We start from the raw sequence: 14,236 nt of genomic DNA, 5'->3' as shown, positions 1-14,236 counted from the left end.
AGACAGGAGCTGTCAAAGCCACATCTAAAACGTAAATCAGCAGCCAAGCACCAACTACTTTACATGCGTTAGGTCACTTTAAAGGATGAAATGTTTTGAAATTTCATTTAATTTGTGGAAAAAGGTGTTTTCAAAAAGAAATCTTATTTAAAATCAATGCAACCTGCCTCCAAAATAGCGAGTTATGCCCTGGCCAAGGAGCTCAGCTGGTCAGAGCACTGTCCCAGAACACCAAGGTTGTGGGTCTGATCCCTGGTCAGGGCGCATACAAGCAGCAATCGATGAAAGATGCATAAATAAATGGAGCACCAAACTGATGTCGCGCCCCCCCCACCCCAAATCAACAAAAACACCTTAAAAAAATAGTGAGTTATATTATGCCATGGTATAACCTTAAGAAAAAACAAATCCTGAACACAGAATCTAAGAAAATGAAACTGCAGTAATAGTTTACAGCAAAAGACGACAGCCCCATGTACACTTGTAACCATGAACACACAACTCAAGTTTAGTGTTTAACTGCAGCGTTACGCTATAAGAGTAAGGCTGGTGGGGTTGCTCAAGTTTGTTTTTCTGCACAAATTACCTCTTCTAAAGAGAAGAAAAAGAACTGGTGAGCCTCTGTGATGTGTGTCTGGCACTTTATTATGCGCCCTGTATTAGGTGGTACAGACTAATTTTTTACTTTAATAGATCTGGGTTTCAATCTTTGCTCAAATATTTACAAGTTATGAGACCTTGGGAAGTCATTTGTGACTTAGGTTTCTCCTTAGTAAAATAGGTATTAAAATAGCTACCTCACAGGATTGTCATGAGGATTATATTATGCAGGTAATAAAATTATTCTAGCTCTTGTCACATAATACATGTCCATTAAATATTAATATCAATAATAATAAAGTATAACCTTGCAGATTAGCTATTAAGAAATGAGCTTATAGGTGTAGTGATTTTGTTCAAAGACATATACATTTAGCAAATGTTAAAGCCAGTTTTGAAAACCCAAAGGCAGCAACACCTGTGCTCTCCTAAAAAGCATTTCAATGTTGTTAGTCTTTCCCTCTGTTCCTTCTGCTTCTTCAACTGGTCTTTTACAGAAGAGAAACTTATTTCATAGACACAAGGTATTTAAATGCTGGAAATGACCTTAGAAATCATCAAGCCAAGGGGTAGGCAAACTGCTTTCAACACAGACAAATCCCAGCTGATAGTTCTTGCCTGGAATGATGGGTCAAAAAGGAGGCTGCAGTGCTATGACGAGAAGGATTTGAAGATTCTGAGAAGGGAAGAAAAAAAAACAAGACAAAACAGTGACAGCTGCCCAAGGCAGGGCGAGTTGATTGGGGGGGGGGGAGGTACAACACAGGTCAGCCCAGTGTCCCGTATCTACCATTGCTATGCAAGTGTACTATGCTCATTCAGCTCATCTAGTTCTCAGGGCTCAAAGTCACAAGTTCCAAGTTCCCTCCCTACCACACACTGAGCTCGGTGCATAGGCACTCTCTCAGCTTCCTTCATTACAGGCCATCCTCCTGTCCCACACTTCTCATACAATATAAAGTCAGCCCATTAGCATGATTCTACTCCTTGATATACTATATGTATTTCACAAATTACTTAGGAAATTTGTTCTGTAGCTTGATTACAACAAGACAGAGTAACTCTAGGTGTGCACACAGGATGAAGAGTCCTCTGAGACAGAGAATTAAGTAGAGGGGAAGAAAATGTCTGAGCAAAGCTCATGCCAAAATACAATATTGATTTCATTCGTTTTTGATGTGCAACCCATACTGCAGCAGTCCCACTAGGAACACTACTTGCAGTCCCTGATAAAGTTAATGCTTGCTGCTTTGTCCCAAACGGCTCTTTCTATGATCAAAGCATTTAATTACGTGATATCAAGTAAATTTTTCTTTGAGGTATCCTAAACAAAGTTTCACTTGAGTCAAAAATTCTTCCTACAAAACAATCTCATATGCTTCCTTCTATCCTTTCCTGTTACAAATCATTTTAAAATTAATGCTTGAGTTTAAAACATCTGTGATAATGGACTTCTCTAATTTTTATTCAGCCTCCAACACCAGTTGCCACAATTATCTACTTTAGTGAAACACCAAAAATAATTGTGTAACACTCAAGTATTTTACTTTTTAAAATACTTTAAGAATCTCAAGTATATGGTATATTAAATGTTTACATATTTTAATATAGCTAAAGTGGTGGTCTGTGGCGGTTTAAATATATATATATATATATACACACACACACACACACAACACCCAGGAAGGTAGGGGTGTGTGTGTGTGTAAATATGTACTGCCCCAGGAAATTCTGCACTAGTTAAGTTTGTGGTGACCCCCCGCAAACCCCCAAATTTTCAAAGAGCTCCACAGGTGATTCTATTTATTATACATTTCCTGCCTGAAAATCATAGAAACAGTGTACTTCAAATTGCTTCCAATACGCATGCCCCTATTTGAAGTATGCCCCCCAAACCCCAAAAGAAAAATATGTGGGCCACTAATTTTAAATTCTAGCTCCAGAAAGTTTTGCTGGATCAAGGTACCTTGCTTTAAAATTTCCTATTATAAACTATAGTAACCTGATTTTTTCTTCAAAAGTGGAAAATATAAATCAACTTAAGTTGAAATTTAAAAGATGTTTTATATAACACCACAGTATCAATTAAAACATTTATAATTCCCTGCCACACTGCAGTATTTGATTACTTACAATAACGTAGTTTTTATTTTGCTTATCTTAAAAATATATACTGCTTTTCTCTTCTATGTTATGTAAAATATTCAAAAAGAAAAATGTTTTCTTTCTTTGAAAGAGTTAAAAGCCCTTAAAACATTTTATTAACATAGCACCAAATAAAGTAATGATGATGAAGGCACATAAGGTATAATAAAATTTTAATTGAATATTAAATTTTTCTTTTTCATGAAAGGTTGTGCCCATCTAAAATACATGTTAAAGTTCAATAATGAATACCATTTATCTTTGACCCTAAGAGACTTTTTATATTTTGACATTTCTGAATTAAGGATGGGTTTTATAACCACTGGCATGTCATATTGGAAGCAATGTTTTTAAATTCCAAATGGTGCTTCATACAGTCAATGGCACCTTAGATCTGATGATTAAAAAAAAAAAAAAAAAAAAAATACTTTTTCCAATTAAAAGAGCTTTTTCTTTTTAAATGTAACACAATTGTCCCATGCCCCAAACAACCCTAAATGTGTATCTCCATAAACTATAATCTTTTATACGAATAAAAAACAGCCAATAAATTTAATGAAGCAATTAACAGGACAAAAGAAACGACTCTGGTAAGAATGTAGTAACTTATGTAACAAATTTTACCAATTAATTATCATATAATTTCCAGAGTTTTAAGCAAATAATTTTATACTATTCCATCTTCCTATGCTTTCTAAGTATTTGTCCACCCTATGTATCAATATAAAATTAGAATAAAGGAACATTCCACCAATAATATGCTGCAGGTAAAGACTACTTTGCTGTAAAATAAGTTTCTATCTACAATATAAATGATCAAAGTACAGTATATGCATTTATGCTAAGAACAGAAACCAATGTTTAATGAAACGTTTAAAGACATAAAAGCAACTTAAATATTAATGTCTATTAACACTGAAGTCTACTGGTATTTCAGAAAGTCGTATCATTCTCTAACAAATCACATACCAAAACACTATGATTTGGTATCTAATGTAGATACTGCCTGTAGCACTTCAAATCATTTTATTAAAGTGGTTAGGCTACTTACTCCTTGCATATTTCTAGTTGCCAGTGTTCTAGTGACAGCACTGTGATCAAAGCATCAAAAATGTGATAGGTCCTATGTCAAACTTATCAAAGAAAAGTAACTCTTCTGTCCATCGTCTTAAAAAATGGTGAACGTAAATATCAATTTTGAAAATTCAGTATGAGAATGACTAAAATCCTTTCACTTAAATACTACACAACAAAACAAGGTCAACGAGAGAATAAGTACACATAATTTTTCCCCCGCTATGTCAGAAGCATCACACATTTCCAAGACGGGCTTCTAGATTCTGTATTGACAACTGACTAGGAAATTTGCACCACCACAATCTTTCAGCCAGTGCAATACCTGCACACAGTTTGTTTTTAAGTTTGCACATAAAGGCCCAACAGTGATTAAAAAGCCTGGGATTAAAGTCACTGAAAAGCCTCACGTTCTTTCCTATTACCTAATCCAAGTGAATGTCACTTAGTTTTAATAATAGTAAATGCAACTGAAGGAGTCTGAGAGACATCCCAGGAATATAATTTCCTTGAAGACAAGGCAGATCTTTTCCAAACATAAACTTTGTACCATTGTCACAGTTTTTCCCATTACCCTAAGGAAAAGATCCGAAATCAACTCAAATTATTGAACTGAATTACCTTAAAAATAAACACCGACTTCCTCCTCACTCACTTTTCCAAATAACAAATTAAATAATGTACTATTTCTATTTCAGAACCTGTAAGAAGAAAAGACTTTATTTTTGGCCAGGAATCTTAAAACTCTATAGCTCTCTAGATCATCAGATAAGGTAAGCAAAAACATCCAATTTTAAATAGCTGGCAAGATCTTATGATGGGGAGGTGGGGGAGAAGGGCGGTTTGTTGACAAACCTAACTTAGGAATTCTAGATAAATACAGCAAATGATGAACTGTTGAAAATGCACAGGACACTAAAGGACTATTCACAGGACCAAACGAAAGCCATCATTAGAAATGAAAAAACACCAATGGTTCTATATATATGTGTATATAAACGTAAAATCCAAAGGAGACACAAACAGCAAATGAATGAGTATTAAAACAAAAAATAAATAACAGAAAACCAAGACCAAATTCTTCTGCTACTCAGTTTACCTTGGAGATTAATCTGCACAGTGTTACCCAGAGCCTACAAAACACATGATGGACACTTTGTTCCTGGTATACAAATTAGTGTTTTTAAATCCATCAACACCACTATACATTTTGTGCCATTAAGATACTCACTTCAGGCAAGTGACCAGCCAGTACTTTAGTACTAGCACTACCTCTACAGAATGGTCAATACGGTGTGCCACAAAGCAATGCAAGCATTTACATGAAATCTGGGTCCATGCTAAATTTGGCTTCATGCTTAACTATATTTTTAAAAAATTACCAAATGTCCAATGTATTCTTTACAGTATTTCTTATTTTCCCTTCATAAAGGCTAAGAGCTGTTAACTATGAGCAATGTCAAGTAGCCAAATTTCTCTAATTCTATCATTTTAAAAAATATTTTATTATCTAAACTATCAACTTCTGTTTTTCTCTGTATGTGCATGAATACAGACATACAGAGAAACAAAATAACCTACATGATTTACACAATAAATATACACAGATTTTACATACAAACTAATGAGACTGCATGATTTTTATATTAGAGTACATGCTTGTTCCACCACACAGTTCTTCATTGTTGTTGTTAATAATAGGAAACTTTTGCAACTAAGCACATGCTGCTAATGATTCAGGGTTTTAAGAATTTGTAGGTTAAAAAAATACAATTCCTAGAACACTGTTATCAAACAAATAAGTTTTATTGGCATCTAAAAACAAAATTCACTCAACATTGAAACGTACTTTCATATTTATGTTGTTGTTTTCTGTTTTCTTTTTACTCACTGCAGTATGAGGAACAAATCACAAACACTTACTTTGGAGAAACAGAGACCATAGTGTAGATTTTACAAAATCACTTTTTAAAATCTCTGTATTGTGCTCCTCAAATACCTAGAGCCAGTCTTTGCATAAAATATCACAGCTTTGTCTATTATCTTAAAATTCTGCAGCAGCCTAAAGATATGGATAAGATATACCACGGCTTGCTATTCTGAAATATATCTATTACCATAGCCAACCTAATGGTAGTATCTAAAAAATCCTTTCTTCCATAGGAAGTCTCTGACAAGCTGTTATTCATTTCCTTGAAGTTAAAAGAATCTGGGGGCAACATTTATATTTTATCAGAAAAATAAAAAATGTTTACCTACCATGTTCATATTAAGAACAATGTCTATACAAGTCAGTTGTACAATTATTTTAAGAGAAAAGTGAACATGAACATCAGGTTAACTTAATTCTGGCAGACAAAAGTGAACACCTATGGTCCAGTCAGCCATTAATCTATTACAGAGATGACAACTTTACAAAAGGTATCTTTTTACCTACTGAGTGATGATTATGTCCCCTCAGTTTCTGTGTTTTCTACCACTGGTTCACTTTCTACATCAGCAACTGTGTCACTCTTCTCCTTGTTTATTTCACTTGAAGATGTCAGTTTTTCATAAAGTTCGGGATCACTCTGTACTGGTAAGGGGGGTGGTGGAGCATGTCTCTCAGCATTTTCACCATTAACCTGAGGCACATTATCCCCTTTTCGTTGAGAAGTGGCCCCTTCAAAGAAATCAAAAACCCGAGCATGAGGAGGGGGGACCCAAGTGTTTTGAATTCTATCTCGTCCAAGACGATTTCCATTAATTTCTCTGCAGAAATCAAAATCTCTGTCATCCCTATCCCTCTGCCTCTCCCAGTGTCTTCTGCGGTCATCAAAATCTCTGTGAACTTCTTGTCCAAATCCTCTGTTCCAAGGACCACTTCTAGGATCAAATCGATAGTTTCCAGGCCGAAATCTACCTCTTTCTTCGTGTAAGCCTTTTGGACCAGCAAAGACAGGTAGAACCCGATGCTCTCTTTCATCAAAATCTCTATGCCCCCACGGCTTCTCTGGATTAAAGCCAAAGTGGTCTCTTCGACCAAGATGATCCATACCTGGCCTCACAAGATTCTCTCTAATATCTACAGGAGGTCTTCCAAAATGATCCCGACCATCTAATGGAGGCCTTCCAGGACCTTCTCTTGGATCTACAGGCCGTCCAACCACATCCCTAACATCCACTGGGGGAGGTCTACTCATGCTTTCCCTGGTTTCTATAGGCGGAAACCGGTAATCTCTATCTCCTTCCTGTTGAATGTTATCATTCCCAAGTGGTATCCTTTTTTCTGGATTAGTAATATTGTCTATACTTTGCCTTCCAGGAATTAGAAAAGGTCTTTCTGGCTGACTAAAAATATCTCCTGGAGGAAAAGGACCACGAGGCGGTGGATGAAGAGCTGAATCAAGTATTGATGGAGGAGGGATTCCTCGTTGGGGTGGAATTCCAGGCTGTAGCAAAGGAAATCTTGGTCCAGGTGTCTGTGGTATTAGTCCTGGACGAAGGTCTAACATTGGCATTACAGGCATCCTTTGATTAGAGAGATTTAAAGGGGGTAAGTTTTGAGGCCCAGCTGGTGGCTGTGTTCCCAAAAGTCCAGATGTATTTGGAACATTTGGTGGCTGTACTCCTATAAGTCCAGAATTGTTAGGGATATTGGGAGGTAGCACTCCCAAAAGTCCAGAATTACTCGAAACACTTGGTGGCTGTATTCCCAAAATTCCAGAGTTATTTAGAATATTTGGTGGCTGGGCTCCAATAATCCCAGAACCACTGGAAATGTTAGAGGGCCGGACTCCAAGAATTTCAGAATTACTTGATGCATTTGGTCTTTGAACTCCAAGAATTCCAGAATTGCTTGTCACATTTGGTGGCTGTCCTCCTAAAATTGCAGAGCTACTTGGAATATCATTTGGAATCACTAAAATGGAAAGAGGGAGACAAAAACAAAAATTATTCTGGCATGAAAAGGAAAGTAATGCTATACTTTCCAGCAGTTAGCTTATAGTTAATCAGCGACTTGTTTCCTCTAAAATCCAAAGTATACTAAATACGAAGTAAAAATTATAGCTAAAATTAATACCATTTCCAGTGAATTTAATATATTAAAACACAATCTTTAAGTTGACAAAAATGCCAGGTTTTATACTGATTCTCCACCTTTAAACAACAATTCTTAATGTACAAACAGTGGTGCCAAAAAAAAAACCACAAAAAAACCCCACACAGCTTTGCTCTCAAAACACCATATTTATCTCTAGAACTGGCTAGATAATACCTGTTAGAAGTTATTTATGCGCAGTACTTCATTTTTATTGTTTTGTAAGTATTCATATTTTGTGCAATTTCACAGTACCAGTAAGAAAAGAAAAAAGAGGGAGACAGGTCTCAATGGAAAGGTGTCAAAATCTCTACTATCCTGAACAGAATGCCAAACTTGTTTTTAATAGAAATTTTAGAGGACAGTGACCTCTTTTTAAAAACTAACATTTCAACATTTGTGCATTAAACTGGTTACAAATACTTGGCACCTCAGAATTAAACACTACTATAGAGAAGCAGTGCTTATGATTTAACTGTGTGTTTCTGGGAGTTCTTATTTCAGTTTACCTGGTCTGGTGCTTTCACCAGAAGAAATCTGGTGTTCTATAAGGTGAGGTACTTTTTCTTCAGGCTCTGCTTGTTTAGGGGGAGGATTAAAAACATTTCCAGCTGGCAGAGTGGAAGTAGCAAGACTGCTGGCAACAGAACCACCGGGTAGAACAAGGCTACCAAATCCAACCTCTTTCACAGTTTCTGGAGTCATGGATAATGGCGGCTGTACCAAAGCTGTTTAAAGAGTGAGAGACTATATTTCAGACTTAATCATCTCATCATTCATGTGCTAAGTTAAAATATTAACCATGAATAATAATGACCTTGCCAAAGTTTTAAGTGACTTCCTAACTTCTCTCAATTGTTTGGTAAGACTGCTCAATTAACATGACACAGTGAGTCCTCACTTACGGTTGTCCATAGGTTCTGTGACTTTAAAATGTTCTAACAAAATCAATTTTACCATAGGCTAGTTGATATAAACAAGAGTTAAGTTCCTAAGGCATCTTATAAACATAGTAGCCAAACAACATTGAATGAAACAACCTGCCTTATAGGAATTCTCTTCTGGTCCCTCTATTTTATTTGTAATGAAAACTAACTTTTGGCAGCTTGAGTGCTTCATTGCATAGCATCTCTGTAATAACCTACCAAGTTATGTAATAACTGATGCTCAATATGACAAATGAGTCACCATGAAGAGGATAACTTTATTTTTTTTATAAAAATTTTTTTAGAAATATTTGCACAAAAATGTTTAATAACATTTGCACAAAAATGTTTAATAACATTTTTAAAATAAGGCCCAGTAACTTAAGGAAATCCCAGCAATACAAAAAGAATCATAATTTTCCCAAGGATTCCAGTATGTACGTATCTGAATATAAAGAAATGATTAGTGCCAGACTGACAAATATGTATGAGAATGAATATCTGCCCAATCCCCTTGAAAGTACAATGGAATAGGATTCTTATATTCACAACTTTTTGTCAAAGGAGGTTAGGAGCTCATCAGATGAGAGGAGATAAAGTGGACTACAAATAAAAAAGTATAAACATTCCATTTAAAAGAATGCGTAGAACCCTAGCTGGTTTGAGTCAATGGTTAGAGTGTTGGCCCTCAGACTAAAGGGTCCCGGGTTCAATTTTGGCCAAGGGCACATACCTCAGTTGCAGGCTCGATCCCCGGCCCTGGTCAGGGCGCATGCGGGAGACAACCAATCGATGTCTCTCTCTCACATCAATGTTTCTCTCTCCCCCCCTCCTCCCTTCCACTCTCTCTGAAAAGCATATCCTTGGGTAAGGATTAAAAAAATGAATAAAATTAAAAAATAAAATAGAAGAATGCATAGAAAAGCCCAAGTGTATATATCATTTATATGTTAAAAAACATAACTTAGAGGAATATAAAATCATAATTAAATTAAGAATTTTTAGTCCAATTTATATCATAACACCGTTAAATCTTTTACTTGGGGATTTTAGGAACTGTACTATCCTCACATTTAGCTCTAAATTATTTGGACAAACTGTCCGCACATAAGAGAGCTGTAAAACAGGGAAAAAATCACCTGGGACCATGTATGAAAATTATGAGAATTAAATTATTTAAGTTAGATCAGGTGAGCAAATAGGAGAGTGTCTGGAACACTGGTGTTTCTCTTTCTCCATTATTTTTATCCTGGACTTTCCAAAATGAGTAAGAAATCATTAGAAGGTCAGCTCTAGGCTGAGTCTCTGTAAATAGTGAATTCAGAAATGGATTCTGAACACCTTCTAATTTTCAGAAAGAATAAACAATTCTTCCTAATTAACCAACAATAACAAAAAGGAAGAACCTAATACTGTCTAAACACTAAAGGAGTGTTAAGAGTTTAAAAACATAAGGAAAATGGATATTATCAAAAGGGAAGTTCTCTACCATATACGTTCTCTTCACAATTAAAGTCCACTCGGTCAACACTGGGCCCCAAAACTAAGACGCTCTCAGAAACTGATGTAGTCATCTCAAAAGATACAGAGGCAACACGAACAGTCTCTCACTGTCAAAGATGGAACAAATTAAAATGCAAAGAGAAAAGTGAATGCAACTGCTTGGAAGCAAGTGTCCATAAACACTAAAGAAAATGAGGAGAAAGAACTGGAGGGAAAGGGAAAGGAAGAGGGGGAGAAAGAAAAGAAACCCTCTCCAGCTTCAGCCACTGAATATCTCCAGAAATACTACAGAACTCATTACTCTGAAAAATGGCATTTACAGGAAAGAATTTACCATCTACCTGCACAACTGTATGTCAAGGTAACTAGATACTATTGATTGATAAGAAAAACTTTTTCTTTACAGAAAAATTCTAATTAAGAAATATGCAAGGAATTATAAAATTCAAAAGACCACTTGGATACGAATGAAAGTAGATTTAAGTAATAATAAACAATGGATGAAACCAGTTAAGATGCAAACTTGACGGGAAACTTTTTTGATCACCAGGTTCCCCTACCTAAATTCTCTGATACATCTCAACATCATTTAAAGTGGGAAAGAAAGGCACTGCGTGGCTCCTGATGTGATGCAATATCAGGTCTACAGCACCTCAACTTTAAGGATTCTTGCCAAAAAAGTTGAAGTGAAATCGAAGCAAGCCTTTGGTGCTAAAAACTTCCTATTTACAGGAAATTCAAGGAGATAGAGGAACAAATTTAATACCACAAAGAAGCAAAAAACCAAATCTATTATTTGGAATCTTGCATATAGAAGTGACTGTTTCTTCAATGAATCAAAAATATGAAAAATTAAAAAGGAAAGGAAGGTCTGGGCAGTACGACTCTAGATTAAGATATTTAATACACACACAAATATGATTATGGAGACCCTTCTTTGAATTTTAACTAAAATAAACCGATTATAAAGACATTTTGATACAAGAAAGCCAATCTGAACGTGGACTGTTATATAATGTTAATTTTTTAGAAATCATTTAACAAAAAACAAATGCACATCTGAAAACTTTAATAATAATAAAAAAACAATAAATTCACAAGAATGAGAAACGACACATTAACACTACCGTGAATTATGAAAATTCTAAAATTGAAAACTCACGTGTTGGCACTACTGGTGGAATAGTAGGCGGTGGTACAACAGGTGGTGGAACTGGAGGTGGCATGAAACCTACATGGGGGAAAAAGGCCCAAAATAAAATAGCACACGAAAAGCTACTTCTTTTAAATCAAAGATTTCAATAACTAAAAATGAAATTCTACATTCTTAAATAAATCTTTCATTACTACAACCTCATATTTGTGAATCTATTTTCCATTTTAAAAATTACTTTTATATATACTACCTTATTTGGTCCTTAGAAAAGTATAGAGTAAGCTAAGTAATGCACAGAGATCCTCATCATGAGCAATCCTCATTTATTTACTCATTTGTTGAAGTCCTGTGGCACTCTCCACAATGCTATAAAATTAAAGATTAATACAAGCCAGGTCACCTGTTTATATGTTAGCATGGTGACTGACTACCTGGGGAGTTAAACACTGCATTTCAAGCTGCTGATAACATTATATGCAATAATGTCATCTGCAGAAGGTGCTATTGTATTTCTTTGATATATATGCTGTTTACCCACTAGGTCAGATATTTTCATTAACCTTGGATGTCACTATACTATGTTTTGAGCACTGAAATAAATATTCAATTTAATACTGGCTGTTTGATGATTTTCAATATTAAATGATCAAACTATAAACCTATTTCCTTGCATTTTTAAAATACCAAGCTACCATTAAATTCAATTAGAAAACAGTGGCTAAAAAGAAGAAAAAATAAAGATATGTAATTTTCAACAAATGAATGCTGGACAATGACTTTATAAAAGTCTACATAGTATGGTTTTTGAAATAATAATTTTAAAATATCTTCTGAAAAGATTTTAATTTTCAAATCACAAAGTAATTTTCAAATATTCAAAATATACAGAAATAAAATTCTTATTAAAATCTGCATCAATTTCAAATTATGTATTCAACTGTAATTTTAAAATTTTATGTTACAAGACAAATAAATTACAAACATTCTCAGAAAATGAATTCACTTTTTGGCCTTGTTGATATTTGTTAGGAACTCTATTCAATGGCTAAGAACTTAAATTACAAAAATCAAAGTATAGTACTTTGTTTCTTATAATAGGCAAATAATCCTACATAAGCAATTATTTATATTTGATATGTGTTATTTAAGTAATCTATAGTTTCTACCTAGAAACACTGATTCAAGAACGTTTGTAGTATCAACAATTAGGTCAAAAATGTATTACAGATTCAATTAGCAATTTAAGATATTATTTCTAATGTCAAATGGAAATCCTAATGATTTTTAGGAGAGACAATCTATACAATTTAATGCACGTTTTCTGATGAATGGTTAACTATAGAGAACTAATATATAAAAATTTCAACATAAATTTTAAGTTATTTTAAGAGCATTTCAATGATTTTAAAGGATCCCATTTCTTCTCTGTCAATGCTTTTTCAAGTGCAGTCCTCTGGCAACTTTCAATGTCCTGTCCCCTCTCAGTCCCTGAAAGGAAAAAGAGGCCAGCCCAGCAATCTCTGCTGTAACACACCCTCCAAGTGATTCCAACATATGCTAATGCTTGAAAATCACTGCTCTATATCGTTTTAACCTGGAAAAAGAACAGTTAAAGTGATATTCTAAATAGAGTTCCATTAATAAGACAAAAATTCCTTACCAGGAGGTGGTTGTGAAGGGTTAAAACTTGCCCGCAGAAAAGGAGGTGGAGGGATTGGACTGAATCCAGGAGGAGGAACTGGCATCGACACGGGAAATGCTGGTGGGACTAAACTAACTGTAGGCACAGCTGGTGCTACTGGAATCTTTGTGGATAGAAAATAAAACGTCCATAAATCATTTTATCCATCTGCAATGATTACATCTTGCAACATCTACAGGTAAATTATTTCTATTTCTTGTTTAGGAAGGTAACAAATACCATTATATTAAGCTGCTTTGTTTCTTTCCTTTTCGTATACTCGGAAGTAAGCATACTTGGGGTAAAAGCAAGGCACTATTTTTTCAACAGATTGTATACGTGGAAATTGTGAAACCGATCTTACATTCAAGTGATGTCAAGTAATGGGCACCAACTTGAAAAGTGAGTATCAGGCTCAATTTTAAATTGCCATCTCCCACTAAGTTTACAGTACCTAGCTCTGTTATACAACCTACCACTAGGAAGCATGTCAGTAACAGCTTTAAAATGACTACAATGTCTCATAAATTTATTTTCTACTCCTAGCATAAATACCTTGTACTCATCCCAGGTACAATAATTCCCAAATATTTATCTGCACTATGGCTGTATCTCTCTTCTAAAATTCCTATATCAATGGTCTATTTAACACCTTAACTTCGTTGTCTGAAAGATACTTCATTGCACAGAACTGAACTTCCAATCGTCCTTCCCAGAATAACTTTCCACAGTCTTTCCCACTCTCAGATAATAGTAGCTCCATCTTTTCAGTTTCTCAGACCAAAAACGTAGCCTCTGCTCTTTCTTACAACTCAAATCCAACCATGCTATGAGGTCCCATTGGTCATACCATCAAAATACAGTGAGTATCTGACCACTTCTCATTCCCTCCACTGCTATCAGTCTAGTCTAAGCCATCATCATCTCTAATCCGGATTGCTCCAACTGTCTTTTTACTGGTCTGCTGCTTTTATTAATGTTCAATAGTCTATTCTTAAAATAGTAGCCAGTGCAATCCTTTAAAACTTGAAGCCGGATCAAGTCACTTCTTCCTTCAAAATCCTCCAAAG

At 35.1% G+C, this 14,236-nt stretch overlaps 1 protein-coding gene across 1 annotated transcript in view; it reads right to left on the bottom strand.

Annotated features, from left to right (window-relative positions):
* Positions 1 to 14,236, bottom strand: part of SCAF8 (SR-related CTD associated factor 8) — a 103,514-nt gene that overhangs the window by 34,326 nt on the left and 54,952 nt on the right. Inside the window, 4 exon segments of the mRNA XM_081139622.1 lie at positions 6,253 to 7,720; positions 8,410 to 8,628; positions 11,492 to 11,560; positions 13,146 to 13,290. Of these exon segments, the coding sequence (XP_080995748.1) occupies positions 6,267 to 7,720; positions 8,410 to 8,628; positions 11,492 to 11,560; positions 13,146 to 13,290 (1,887 nt within the window). The 3' untranslated portion in view covers positions 6,253 to 6,266.

The sequence above is a fragment of the Miniopterus schreibersii genome (genome assembly GCF_964146895.1).
Source record: "Miniopterus schreibersii genome assembly, chromosome: 6".
Taxonomy (NCBI): Eukaryota; Metazoa; Chordata; class Mammalia; order Chiroptera; family Miniopteridae; genus Miniopterus; species Miniopterus schreibersii.
The sequence above is the reverse complement of the archived record's forward strand: the minus strand, read 5'-3'. Positions and strand labels throughout refer to the sequence as shown.